General features: G+C 38.3%; 1 protein-coding gene across 1 annotated transcript; it reads right to left on the bottom strand.

Annotated features, from left to right (window-relative positions):
• Positions 1–1,756: 1,756 nt before the first annotated feature.
• Positions 1,757–12,851, bottom strand: IL10 (interleukin 10). The gene is made up of 5 exons (XM_073617996.1): positions 12,620–12,851; positions 10,819–10,881; positions 9,520–9,672; positions 4,694–4,759; positions 1,757–3,159 (listed from the first exon to the last, which is right to left on the bottom strand). The coding sequence occupies exons 1-5, from the start codon at positions 12,779–12,781 to the stop codon at positions 3,070–3,072; spliced, it is 534 nt and encodes a 177-aa protein (XP_073474097.1). The 5' UTR covers positions 12,782–12,851; the 3' UTR covers positions 1,757–3,069.
• Positions 12,852–14,515: the final 1,664 nt, after the last annotated feature.

Raw genomic sequence — 14,515 nt, 5'->3', positions numbered from 1 at the left:
TTTCTGCACTGGCGCAGTCCCGCGCTTACTCTGCTGTCCCTTGCGTTATTTCCACCCTGCGCTTTTACCAGGCGCAGAGACCTGCCTCTAATGGTGCTTAACCCTGTAACTGTTTGGACGTGCGCCTCTGCAGCCTTTAAAGGGCCCAGTTACCTTTATCTTAGTCATCCGGTTTTGAATATCTATATAAACAGAACCGGTGATGTCAGAGACAGGTTCCTGCAGCATGTCTTTCTTTTTTATTCTGACCCTATTCATGATTACTATCCCATACTGACCATAGTGGTTGATCTAGATGCCTGTATGTTTACCTCTAGCTGAATTGGCCCCTATGTGATGTGTCCATCAGCCTGGTAACGTGGTCACCTGAGGCTGTAGTACCCCATATGGTTCTACTTTATCTTGTCTACCTATGCTATATAATTGGCATCCTGCACCAACTACAGCTCATGCGTTTTATACCACCCAATTAAAAGTCGGTGAGTGCCAGCTTTTGCTGCTGTCAGTGTGCATCACTACAATCAATTAACTGTCACAGCTCTTAGTACCTCGATGGGTGATGGTTTTGGTGGCCCTCTTTTCCCGTTCACTCCTCACTCACTTCCTTTTTCCCCCCTCTTTCCTCCCCTCTCTCTTTTTTCCCCTTCCCCCTACCCCTTCCCTTCCCCTCTCTCCCTTCTTTCCCTTCCCCTTTTTCCTTCTTGTGGCCCTCCTCTTTTTTTCCCTACTACATCTTTCTTTTTTTCCCCCTCTTCCCCTCCCCCCCTCCCTCCCTCCCTCCCTCCCTCCCCCTTCCTCCCTCCCTCCCCCTTCCTCCCCCCCTCCCCCTTCCTCCCCCTACCTCCCTCCCCTCCCCTCTTCCTTCTCCCCCCCTCCCTCTTGTATTCCCCCCTCCCCCGTGCCCTTTCCTCCCCCATGTCCATCCCCCCCTTTCTTCCTCCCCCCCCCCCTTTTTTTCTCCATCCACTACCTTTCCTCCCCCCCCTTCTTCCCTATGTTCCTCTCACGCTCTTCCTTTCCCCTTCTTGGCCCTACTTTCCTCTGTCCTTCTTCCCCCCTCCCTTCCACTTGTCCCTTTCCCCTCCTACGTCACTGCTCTGTGTCCACCTTATCTTTATGGGAATTGCACACCCTTTTATTAATCACCACCATTATCAATTTGATGTTCAAAATCCTTTTAATTCAATTTTACCCACTAGAGTCTGTCTATCATCCCCTGTGTCCGCCGCGGGGGGATTTATATTGAGTCCTGCATATCCATGGAATCCACCTGAGTGGGTGAGTTTGTCCTCATTTCTACCTTATATGTATGGTGTTTTTGCATTATCTGTAATTGTTTTTGCTGTAATGGTTCAATATATTTACTTGTATGTGTTAAAGCTATCTTACACTTGTTATAGATATGTTTCTCCTGAAGAAGCGGTGTTAACCGCGAAACCGGTCGAGACTAAAACCTTACATACTCAACACCTTGCGGGATCCACTTGCTTAGTCAGGGTGGTATATCCCCTTTGTTTTTACTATTATATGTAGTCATTTTGTCTGTAACTGTATTTTGTATAAAAATAAATCTTTTTATTATTAAAAATTGAAATTTTATAATGCTCTAATTTTTTCTTATGTCCATCACTGTACTTCTTACCCAGTACTGGAATAGTCCCACTTTTTTCCCTCCTTTTGTCGGGGGGTCTAGACTGGAATTGACAGTAGCAGCAACTGTCATCACGTCTCTACCCCCTTACTTGCCTTTGATTGTAGTATTTTGGGATGATGGTACATATACCCACTACACTCTATTTTATAAATAAGGCCTTACGAGTTTTGCTTTATGGTTGGTAATTTTGTTTTATTCTTGCTCTGTTTGGTTTTTTTTTTGTATTTTGGGAATACCGTATTTGCATTTTCCTCATATATAATTATTTAGTATTAAATAATTGTTTAAATAAAAACAAAAACATATATATAAGTAAATGAGTCAATAAGTTATTTTGTTCATGGTTTTTATTACAAAAAATAGATGACATCACTCACAGAAACATGGGACCAATGACTTTTAAGAGGTATTTGGACTTAACTTAAATAATTTACTTTACAGATCAATACAAACTAATATAATGCACCTCAACACGCGAAAAACAATTGAAACAAAAATCCAGCTTAGTCTAAGAGCATTTTTTCTATTTATATTGTGCTCTTATGTGTTTGTAGGTTAATGCTAGAATGTTCCTGTTTCTCTGTAGGACAATGAAGTAACATTTCTACAAATATATTACAGGAAACTGAAAAAGGAATACCAGTTTGAGAATGTTACCACAGTATAATGCCTGTATCTACTGTAAAAAATATCCTCTTATTAAGTCTTAATTTTATCTAAAAATTTTAGGGAGAAGGAAAATAGCTGTATTAACAATGACTCCAAAAATTAGAAATCTGTTTTCTAAATGAATGAAAGAAGCCTTATGAAAATTACACTATTAAAAACATTTTAAATGCCTGGGTAGGGTTGTTTACAAGAGAAAAAAAAAAATTAAAACATGGCACCCAAGTCATAAAAATAAATAGGAATAAGACAGCATTAAAACATGCAGCTTATGTAAATAGTTGAAATATAAAGAATGAAAAGAACGTTCACCCAAAAAGATTTTCTTTTCATACTACTTTGAGGTATAGAAGAATCTACTGGGTATTTTCACATTGCAACATGAACACAAATGTAATACAAATTAATATATTAATTGCTGATATGTCAGCTTACAGGGTGCAGATCTATAATTAAACTGATATGCAGCAGCAGAAAATAGTATGTAGCATAATCAACATGATCAAATTGCAGCCTCCTGTGGTCTTGAAGGCAATGTTTCCTCATTCAATAGAATGATCTTCCATGCTTCCCAAATTTTTGGCAATGCATAAGAAGCTTTCAACTCCGTCTTGTGTGCATTTTTGGTCTTCATCGTTTTTTTTTTTTTTTTTTTATATATATTCTATACATGACTGTGCATTTTACTTGTTCCTTGTAAAATCTTATTGAATATGTCTTTAAGATAACCAAAATTATATGATAACCCTCTATTTCTTTCTGGAAATAAGGTATTCCTCGATGTAATTGATAAAGATGTCAAATTCTCCAACGGCCTTGTAGACACCTTGATTCTTTAACTGGAAAATAATAAAATTACCACTTTTAATTGGTTATGACCTCACAAGTAAATACTTACTTTTTCATTTATAAATTAATTGAGGATCCTGTGAAAGGTTTGACTGCTCATAAGTGTTTGGTGTTTGTTCTGCTTCCTACTTGATGGATCCAGAAAAACCACCAAGCACTCTAATAATTTCATGGTGGTATACACCCATGCACATTTATAGCAGCCCTAGTAGTGGCTATATAATCAGTTATTACACACACCATTAAACACAGAGTGGTTGATTTACTAAAGACAAGGCTGCTCACTTTGCAAGGAGATTTTCCCCAGAGCTTTATAAATGAGGTATAGCTCTTCTGATTTCCATCATTCAATTATGTGCAAGCAAAAATGCTTTTTAAAAAAAAATATATTCCTTGCACATGGTCAGGTATTCTTTGCAAAGTGAAACTTACCTGTATTCACTGAGCTCTGTGGCAAATTCTCTTGCAAAGTGCAACTGTACTGTACAATGTGTTGAGGTGCTATTGACAATGAATAACACCACAAGGCACAACCCATAGAGTAGATGCATTGCTGTGTGTTGAGGTAAAGTGCATTTTAGTGCAACGCACAAGTGTGATAAGGCTCTTAATACAGAGTACCCATCAAGGAGTGTTGGGTTATTTTTTATTCAATCATAAATCAGATTTCATTAAACTTTTCATCCAAAAAATTCTTTCTGATTAGCCTGGTATCAAGAAAACTAGCTTTTGTCTATACATAATGTATACTGTGTATATTTTAGAGCTGACTAACTCATTTTGTGTTTTTTAATCACTTGCCGACTGGCCAGTGGTAACTTTACTGCTAGCCGGCGGCTCCCCTGTGCACCACAACATACCCATACGTTGCACCAAATGTCCCGATTTATAGGCGTGCGTGTGTGACTTCCCTGCTGCTCTGTGCTGTGGTTGGACACAGCACATATTTGTCAACAGGCTCACAGCCAAGGACTTTTGGCTGTAGACCCACTGATTGGTGTAGTCAACCACAGCATAGAAATCTGTGTGTTGGTAAACACAACACACATGTTCTAGCTGTTTTTTCTCCTAGGTCTCAGTTACTGTTTATAACTGAGATCAAAGGAGATACCCAGCCAGATCTATGAGTAAAAGCAGCATATATACACATGTTAGGCACACCCCTTGATTGCCCTCCCGATCACCCCTCTCACCCAGCCAGTGTCATTAGTACAGTGACTGTGTACAGTATTATCACTGTATTAGAGTATTTAGCGATGTCAGAGAGTGTCAGTTATTATCTCAGCTTTTTCCTAACAGGGATCTGGCAGAAAATCAAAAGGGAAGCACAATGTTCAAGGGGGAAAGACTATCTTGCGCCACATTCATTACAGTTTTTGCAATTTTACACAAGTGTGAAATGCATTTCTTGATTTTTTTTTTAATCTGACTAAGCACATTCTTTTTCATTTTGATTGTTTAGTATGACAAAGTTCATTCACTTGCATTTGTTAGTCATGATTACAAACAGGGCTGGCAGCATACCTTGTTATATTTTTCCTTGATCTGCTTGATGGCCTTGCTTTTTCTATCACATGGCAAAAAGTGTTGCTGTCGAAATAACCGATTAGAAAATTAACTATTGGACACAATGTATAAAAGGTACAGAAATATCAGTCTGGCTATCCAGAAAGACTCTTTAATATTACTTATTAATTATATCATAATTAGAAAAAACAGTTTCATAAGGAATGCAATTATAGACATTTAAATACACAAAGAATCACAGTGGAGTGGAGGAAAAAAATCACAAGGGAGCCACCATAAAATGAAAAAAAGGCACCTACATGTCTCATGTTCATTGCAAATCCCCAAAATAAGATTTAAGTATAAATAAACGAAAAACTTTTTCTGTAAATTTGGCTACAGTCATAAATGCTTAGATCCACTGGCAGGTTTTTGTTTGCTCTCTGTGTTCCTGTTAAGCTTAGTACACACGGGCCGAATGTCAGGCGACATCGGCCAGTTCAATGAAAAGCCCATGTATATGGCAGTTGGTCCCACAGAAGCCAACCATTTGGCTGGCTTCTGTAGGACGAGCATGCTGGAAAACCAGCAGCCAACCGGTTCCTGATCAGCGCTCTCAGCTAATGGCTGAAAGCGCTGACCGGAGTGTTCTGGCCGGGAGTAGTGGTGGTGGTGGGGGAGGGGGGGGCGCGCGTCAAAGCACAATAGCTCAGCGGGGGAGATTGCTGCACCAACATCGGATTATTAGTACAGCGGCTCCAACCGGAGCTGACAGTTTTTTTTCGGGTTGAAGACAAAAAAAAAAAAAAAATTATAATGTGTACTAGGCTTAAAGTTTTACTAAACCTAGCACCCTGCATTCACTATATCTGGTCTCCCACATTACACAAACCATGGAAACTCAATTATTTTAGTAAATATAAACTGCTAAATACCTTTTCTCATCAGCAGTATATAGCAGTCTTGTGACTTCTATCAGTGTCTGGTTAAAGCTTGCAGGGGGCGTTTTCATTCTACTTTGACTGTCCTATGAGGCTGCAGGACCCCTGACCATTTGGACAATGCTGATTGGCCCTGTGCAATTCGCAACAAACTGAGCATGTGCAGAGTGACTTCAAAGGCTCTGTCTTATCAGGAGATTGGGGCAGTGGAGAAAGGGGAGGATCTGAGAAGACAGAATCAAGCAGCCTTTTTACACAATGCACAGGATTAACCCCTTAGGTTCCACAGTGAGTATAACAAGCATGTTTTAGTGCATAATCAGACTGATTCCACTGTTGTGGGTTTAGTAGCACCTTGGTCACTCTAGTGGATTTGGTCACGCTAATTGTAAATAATTATGATAACCAATGTCATGGGGAATAAAAGTGAGGCTAAATCCAAAATTTTGAGTTGCCACCAAAACGGGAATAGAGGAGAAATATTTCAGTGGGGACATTTGCTCCCATAACAACTGTCATAACAGGGGATTTCCCTCAAATTCAAAAAAGATCCTCTCACTTCTTTTTGGGTCTTCGGGACATGAATTGAAGGGAAATGCCCCTAATAAGACACAGATTGCAAAATAAATAAATAGATAACATCTCACAGCATTTTTAATCCTCCCCTACTTTATCCAAAAAAAACCATTTGGCTTTACATATACTTTTATTTTAAGATAGTGGATGGATAATGGAAATCATTTTCATTAAACTCTTGAACAAGTAATGAATAGACCAGTTAGGGGAAAGTGAAGCGATCTCTGCATTATGTGCAGTTCTGACACCAAATAATTAGCTAAGTGGTATTGTCATTTTCTGCATCCCAAAACTTTTTTGGTGGTTCTGATAGTGATTACCGCTTCTTACAGCTTGCTGGATATAAACACTTGACATGGGAACTCCCAGGATCTTTAAAGTGTAAGTTCACCTTTACAGAAAAATCTGTAAGGTGAACTTACACAGGACCCCCTCCTCACCCCCCGGTCCCGCCTGACCCGGACTGCAGCAATGTCCCGTTCTGAGCCCCAGTATATCCGCGTCAGGAGCCCGGGGCTTAGAAATCCCCTCGGCTGAATGTCCAAAACTTACCTCGTCAGGAGGAATGTTTGGGTGCATTCTAACTGGTCAACGCCGTCACATGGGCGGCACGACCAATCAGAAGCTGCATAGCCCATCCTGTCAGCTGGGAAGAAGACGTGTGGATGCCAAGGGGGTTTCTAAGCCCAGGGCTTCTGACGCGCATATACCGGGGCTCAGAACAGGAGATTGCCGCGGTCCAGGTCAGCGGGACTATTTTTGGATATACCAAACCAGTTGAGCTCCTAAACCAATTTTCCTAATTTTCCTTTTCAGCTATAAGCTTAAAGTGATACTAAAGTTTTGTTTTTTTTTCTATAAAAATAACAAACGTATACTTACCTGCCCTGTGTAGTGGTTTTGCACAGAGCAGCCCAGATCCCTCTCTTCTTAGGTCCCTCATTGGCGCTCCTGGCTCCTCCCTCCTGTTGAGTGCCCCCACAGCAAGCAGCTTGCTATGGGAGTACCCGAGCTGAGCTGCAGCTTCCTGTATCCATTCAGATACAGAGCCGCGGTTCAGCCCTGCCCCTTCTCTCTCCTCATTGCTAACTGACTTTGATTGACAGCAGCGGGAGCTAATGGTCCCGCTGCTGTGTCTCAGCCAATCAGGAGAGAGAGTCCCGGAATGCCGAGACACTTGTGGACATTGCTGGATTGAGAGGAGGCTCAGGTAATTATTACAGGGGCTGAGGGGTGCTGCTGCACACAGAAAGTTTTTTTTATCTTAGTGCATAGAATGCATTAAGATCAAAAAAACCTCCTGCCTTTTCAACCACTTTATTAATTAAGGAACTTTCCAAACTTGACTTTCTTTTTGTGGTATCGACTTAAAAAATTTATTTCACTTTCTGTATGTTGAAAAGGCAAAAAGAAGTAGAAAATAGAAAAACATGTTTGTTTTTGCATTATAAGTAGCATTAAAACGAGTGCTACTAGAAAGTGCTTATGTGTGTTTTTAACCACTGCTGCTCTCACTTGTGCACCCACTATGGACCAGATCAATTTTTATAATTTCTACTATGGGGCTATTGAGTCTGCAATAACTTTGTCATTTCTCAAGATAACAAAATAATATAGAGTAGTGTAGTATAGCATTTTGACAGGATGGAGAGGAGCAGCTGGCAGAAAGACAGAGCGTACTACAAACAATCTGTGGACTTTGATGTTTTGTGTAGTTTGCTTAGTGTCCACAATTGGTTAATGTATTCACCCTAATAATGAATAAAGTTAGGGAAATTTTTTTTAAAAAAAGCAAAAAGGGTAGGGAAAATTAGGTGTAACAGGGGTTTATTAAAGGGTTAAATAGGGAAGACTCTAATTTAAAATTTAACTTTTTTTTCCCTACTTTTTGACCTGGTTCACACCAGTGCGATTTCAGATGCGATTTAGCACCAAGAGATTTTGGAAAAGTTCCAGTACTACTTTGGTGCTATTCCAGTGCGATTTTGGCCCTATAGAATATACAAAGTATATTACAAACCTTATCAAAGTTGCCTCAAAGTTACATCCAAGTAGCACTACACTACCACACCGAAAGTTGGATCAAAATCATATCTCAGCAGTGTGAAACTTTAGCTCCTGTGTAAACATAACACAGGCTGTATTTAGATTTTCCAATGGCCACAAATTTCTACACTGTGTCAGTTTGTTTACATGGTAACAAACACTGATTAGGAACCTCTATCTATGCTGATCTAAGCAGAAATAGTTGCTAATTGCATTTATGGTACATGGTATAGGGCTGTAGCTGTCAAACCAACAGCAGGTCATACCAGCTACCTAGACTCAGCCAGAAAGGGCTCTGAAACATGTCATAGATCCTTAACTGCTTAAAGTGGTTGTATACCTGCACATGTCAAAAAACAAAACAAACCCTGTAAAGTCAAAGGCATAATGAGCTAGTATGCACCGCATACTAGCTCATTATGAAATACTTACCTTAGAACAAGGTCCCCGTATTGCAGCCTGGTCCACGCCGAGGGAGCTGGCATTTCGCCCTCTGCGTTTCTTCCAGGTTCGCGGCTCCAGCGCTGTGAGTGGGTGGAGCTTCAATGACGTCACTCCCACGCACGGAGAGAGTGCAAAAATAAAAAATGTAAAGTAAAATAAATAACAATTTTTTTTTTTACGCGCCCCTGTCCCCCTGTGCTTGCATGCAAAGGTGAACACATACGTAAACAGTGTTCACACCACACATGTGAGGTATCCCTGTAAATGTTATAGTGAGAGCAAAAATTCTAGCACCAGACCTCCTGTGTAACTCTAAACTGCTAAATTGTAAAGGCTTTTAAAGCGTCATCTATGGAGATTGTACCGTAGTTTGGCGCCATTCCACAAGCATGCAAAATTTTAAATCATGACATGTTTGGTATCTATTTACTCAGCGTAATGTCATCTTTTATATTTCACTAAATAATTGCTGTGTTTTTGGGCATTAAAATTCACTAAAGGGTATTTAAAAAAAATGCGTTTGAAAAACCGCTGTGCAAATACCATGTGTCATACTAATTGCAACATCCACTGTTTTATTCTCTAGAGCCTCTGCTTAAAAATATACAATGTTTGGGGGGGGCTAAGTAATTTTCTAGCAAAAAAAATGTAGATTTATACACATACTGTATGTGAAAAGTGTCAAATGTGTTGAAGTGGTTGGAGCTTAACTCCAGGCAAATATATTTGGTTAGGCAATCCCCTGCTGCATGGGTAGGTAGTTCACAATTCTTTCTGTTTTGCTTTTTGTAAAGCAAAAAAAGTCATATGTTTTATATTATGGTATTGTATACTCACACATCGTTTCATGGTCTGTTTTAGGTCTAGCAATTTGTCCTTCATGAAATTCACATTTCTTTCAATGACATTACTGCCCTCTTGTGCATGTGGTAGGACATCCTCTAGGTAGAATCGAATCATTTCAGTTACAGTCTGGCATCCAATAGAACTCTGGAAAAACAAATTGGGATACCACTAGAACAAATGCTTGATATATTTTATCTGTACATTTGTACTAAGCTCCTTGAGGGTAGGGACTGATGTGAATGTACAATGTATATGTAAAGCACTGCGTAAATTGACGGCGCTATATAAGTACCTGAAATAAATAAAAGTATGCACTGTACTAATGCAAAACTGATAGTATAAAGGAAGGCAAGAGAGGAACTTAGAGGCTGCCTTTGCTGGCTTCTTATCCTGTAGATGCTTAATGTCTGACTGTCATGCTGACCCTCTTGCTAAATACTTGAATTTACTGACCCACAAGTGTGCAGATAAGGTCCTCTGACTATACTCAGATATCCCTGATCTGCTTACTCATTTAGGTTAGTGACTCAGAAATGACTGAAGCCCAATTAACTTTTTTTTTTTTTTAGAAGGGTAACAATGGCAGTGTCAATATTTCAATTAATAAGGGGTTTACTTTAAGGTTTAAATTCTAACTCCAGCTAAAATATTTTAGTTTAGTTTGGTGTCATACATAAGCGATCTTGTCTGCAGAATACATTTTGTGCACCTACATTTTGATTTGCTCAGGGCCATGAAGTACTTTCTCTAGAGCAGCCACTATTGAAGCCAAAAAATTATTTTGAAATAGCGATTCCATAATAATCACAAATCCCAGAACGACTACAACATACAGGGATATACAATGTAATAATGACATATCATCGCACACATAGCTTGGACTTGATGGACTTGTGTCTTTTTTCAACCTCACCTACTATGCAACTATGTAACTATGAATCCCAATCTAATGCAGTGCCACTGCAATCACTCCTATTTACAGCTATTCTAGTTTTGAGTAGAAAGTTAAAGCCTAAAAAAAGGAAACTAATACAGGCATCATATCCAAGAACTGGTAAGTTGCAATATAATGTTTGCTTCTGTGTTCATTACAGCTTTAACCCCTCTCTTCTTGCTTCGGTGACATACACCCCTGTAAGATATAGGGGCTGCCAATATAGAGAGAGATGTTAACACCCTATAGTTGCTCAAACCCTTCCCAGTGCTATCCTAAAAGAAATACTGTACATCTTTTTGGTTTATTTATGATGTATATAATGCTTTATATATATGTATTAAAGTTTTTTTTACCTTGAAGTCCTGTAATAAACTATTTTCAAGTAATATGGTATCCAATTCATCATCCTTCAATTGCTGAAAAAGAAAAATAAGACAATACTAAAAAAAAAACAAAAACAGTTATGGATTTAATATTAGCTCATGTAATTATTATAACAACATTGTATTGAGCTGTTTCTTCATACACTGGATTTTGAAGATAAAAAAAGGATTCACGTGAGAAATATTTGATGGCCAGGCCATGTAGCCAAGACATGCTTACAGTATATAAAAGGAATTTGCTGTCTGCTGTGGGTGTCCCTTGTTTATAATATATGTTGCCAGTGATCTGGTGTTTCAGCTTTCATGCACAGTAACTTCCCCACAAATATTCTTTTATTATCCTCCTCCACCTTGTTATCACCCCTTTCTCATAGTTTCTTATTTGTTTCACATCTCCATTTTCCTTTTGTTTTGACTCTAGATACATCTGTGAACCTAACCATTTTAGGTTTAAAGGATACATTCACCTTTTTGAACTATTTACACATTACACCCATAATTAGGGTGTAACATGCACCAGCACATGTCCTCCTCACCCCCCTGTACCTCCACCCGTGACAGCAGGAGGGTGACCCTCTCCCCTCATTGACTGTCACATTTTGAAAACCTCCCACACAGCCGTGTCATTCATTCACAGGAATCTGTGAAGTAGAGAACTACAAGTCCCGTCTTCCACCAATGAACTGCAAGGGGGTGCTGGTGAAGTTAATAATTGGAGCACTTCTCTCTGTCTCTCCTTAAGCCTACTACACACTAGCAGTTCTTTTTTTCGTTCAACCCAGCGGGCTGAATGATAAAAAAAAAAACCTGATGAGTTTGAGAGGATCTGTACTAACAATATTCCAACCATATGGAAACCTACCACCTTGCACTGCTACCAAAGTCACTGGGATAGCTATAGAGGAGTGCTCAAACTGTATCACAGGGTGGTCTGTTTCCGGGACCATCTCCACTCCTTGCAGGCTGCTGATAAACCTGTTATTCCCTTATTAGTGCATTTTATGGATTATTCTTTTTTTAGAAAGTATATATATATAGATCTATATATATATATCTATATATATAGATCTATATATATATAGATCTATATATATAGATATATATATATATATATAAAAACATAAAGTCAATGCCCTTTACTTTGTGTTTACATCCTCTCTCAGGTGCATTGTTTTTGTCAAGTCAGCTAAGCCACTCAACTAATGGATATCATCTTCTCCGAGGTTCTTCCACTGGTTAGACCTGGTATTGCTATTTCCTACCAAACAGCCACACTACATGGCACAGGAACAGGATGACAGCCCTAAAACCTGCACATTTTAAGCAAGTCAGAAATATCAGCTCTCATATTCTTATGCTCACAATTTATTTTTAAACTTTATTCTGCAATTCTATGATGTTAAATGATAGAAAAAATAGATGTGTTAAATGTGTAAAGATATGTAAAAATATTTAAAACAGTCAATATTTAAATCTAACATAAACTTATTATTTACATATCATATAAACTGTACATTTAGAAAGAAAAATGTTAAATGTTATACCTATTCAAACCAGTAAAACTTTGTTAATTTTTTTTCTTCAGTTTGACATCTTTCTGTAGCAAAGATCAGAGCAGAATACAGACATATGCAAACTAAAGTGCAAAGTATTTTACCTAGATAAATGCACTTAAAATTAGTGTGGCTGTATTGGCCCGGCCATTTGTAGGGAAGAAAAAAAATATGCATTCAGGAATATGTTAACAGAGTGCTAAGATTTGAATACTTACAAAATAGTCTCTCACTTTCTGGAATGTGGTTCTGAGATCTTTCAGTTTAGCAGGGAATATATTTATAGCCCGCTGACAACTTCCTTCAGCATCTCCACTTTGACACACTGCCTCCTTACTGCAGGTAAAAATGAGCAAAAGAAAACAATAAAAATAGTCCATGTTTTTCACAGACAGTCAAGTAATCTTGCAGATCAAAAAAAACAACCCAAAAAATAAACAAAGCAAAACTGTCACAAACTGTTAAGATTTTCGACCCTATTATATAGTAGAATGCATGCAAATGTTATTGAGAATGTCGTCACAATATTTCCTATGCTTCCTCCCCCCCCCCAAAGTATTTCATCACTGGGCTATTCTTGTAATTGTGTCTTCACGTGCGACTTCTGAAAAGGTTTTTGTGTTCCAAATTTGTGGTTGTGGGTTCTCTTATTCATTTTGTGTTATTTTTATTCCTGGGAATTATAGTAAATACAATGAATAATGTAATTAATACTTATGTAACTTCTTTCTCTAAAATAGAGGCTATTAGTGGATTTTCAAAAATGATTTCCATATATACCTCAGCATTATGTTTGTATTACATTTGTATATAAGAATGCTAAACCTACTGTAAATTACAAGTATTATTTAAAGATGTGTTGTGTATATGTATATAAATAGTTTAAATAACAAGGTTAGAAACGTTAACCTATTGTTCTAGCACGTTAAGTCTATACTTGTTATTTGCAGTTATACATTTTTTTATGCAATATAAATTACATATATTGTTATAAGCAGTACATAACTAATAACTGATTATGCCCAGTGATTTTTTTTAAAAGATATTTAAAAGACTGTGGGGAAAAAATGTATTTAATAATTCATCATGTTAACATAAGAAATGTTAAGGGGAAACAGTGTATATTCTATGAGCACACATTTGGGGTTAATTTTTCAGCAATTACCTCAAAGAAACTGTGATGTGGCTTTCACACGTTTAAATTCTTGCTCTGACATATTTTGCTTGTATCGAAAACAAAGCTTTAAAGATAACCACTAGAGAGAGCTCTGTATTTGACTCAGCTTTATGCAGTCTCCACAGGCAAACCGTTAAATACACAAACGAAACACATGAGGGCTGTGAAGTGCATGAAGCAAGCCTTGAAGAATTAGGGCAGCACAGTTCCATAGAGCACATACTAGTGTCGCAGAGGCACCTTTAAAATCCTTTATAACTACCATTCAGTAGAGTCTGTCAACCCACCATTAATAGCCCAACCGTAAGAGCCTAGATGGTTAGTTAGTAATGCTGTAACATGTAAGGGTCTACAATTTAGGTTCATGTTAGCAACAGAGTTAAGTTAGACCCTGGTAAAATCTTAGTTTACTTGGAAAAAGGTATAACATTTATATTGCCTCTTTAAATGTGCTAGGTGCATTAAATCATTGATTAAAAAAAAAAATAAAACAACTGTCCTTCAAAGAAAAACAAAATGCCCACGTCATATGCAGGCAACATCTACTTTGTGTTTCCAAGTACTACACAATGGGGTGGATTTACTAAAGGCAAAAAGACTGTGAACTTTGCAAAGTGCAGTTGCACTCTGCAAGAGCAGTTGCTCCAGAGCTTAGTGAATGAGCAGAAGAGCTACTGACTTCCATCATCCGTTTTTTTAAATTTTCCTTGCATGTGTTTGGGTATTCTTTGTAATGTGAAACGTTACCTCATTTACCAAGCTCGGGAGCAACTGCTAGTCTAGTTGCCTTTAGTAAATCAACCCCAATGTTTGCACATGTTGTAAGAATTCTATCATTAACATCTTCAGTGGGTCTTTGGTTGCCCTCTGGGATCCAAGTCTGATTCCTACAATAATTATGAGCTGTGTGAACAATTGGCAGCAAAAGTTTTTTTTT

Source organism: Aquarana catesbeiana, linkage group LG02, assembly GCF_042186555.1.
Source record: "Aquarana catesbeiana isolate 2022-GZ linkage group LG02, ASM4218655v1, whole genome shotgun sequence".
Classification (NCBI taxonomy): Eukaryota; Metazoa; Chordata; class Amphibia; order Anura; family Ranidae; genus Aquarana; species Aquarana catesbeiana.
Note: the sequence above shows the minus strand (reverse complement) of the source record. Positions and strands in the feature narration are given on the sequence as shown.

Coding starts and splice junctions, on each gene's coding strand:
- IL10 (XM_073617996.1), bottom strand. CDS start 12,781: ATGGACTATTTTTATTGTTTTCTTTTGCTCATTTTTACCTGCAGTAAG. Junction 10,882..12,619: donor AGAAAGTGAGAGACTATTTT/GTAAGTATTCAA, acceptor TTTCTTTTTCAG/CAATTGAAGGATGATGAATT. Junction 9,673..10,818: donor GTTTATTACAGGACTTCAAG/GTAAAAAAAACT, acceptor TTGTTTTTCCAG/AGTTCTATTGGATGCCAGAC.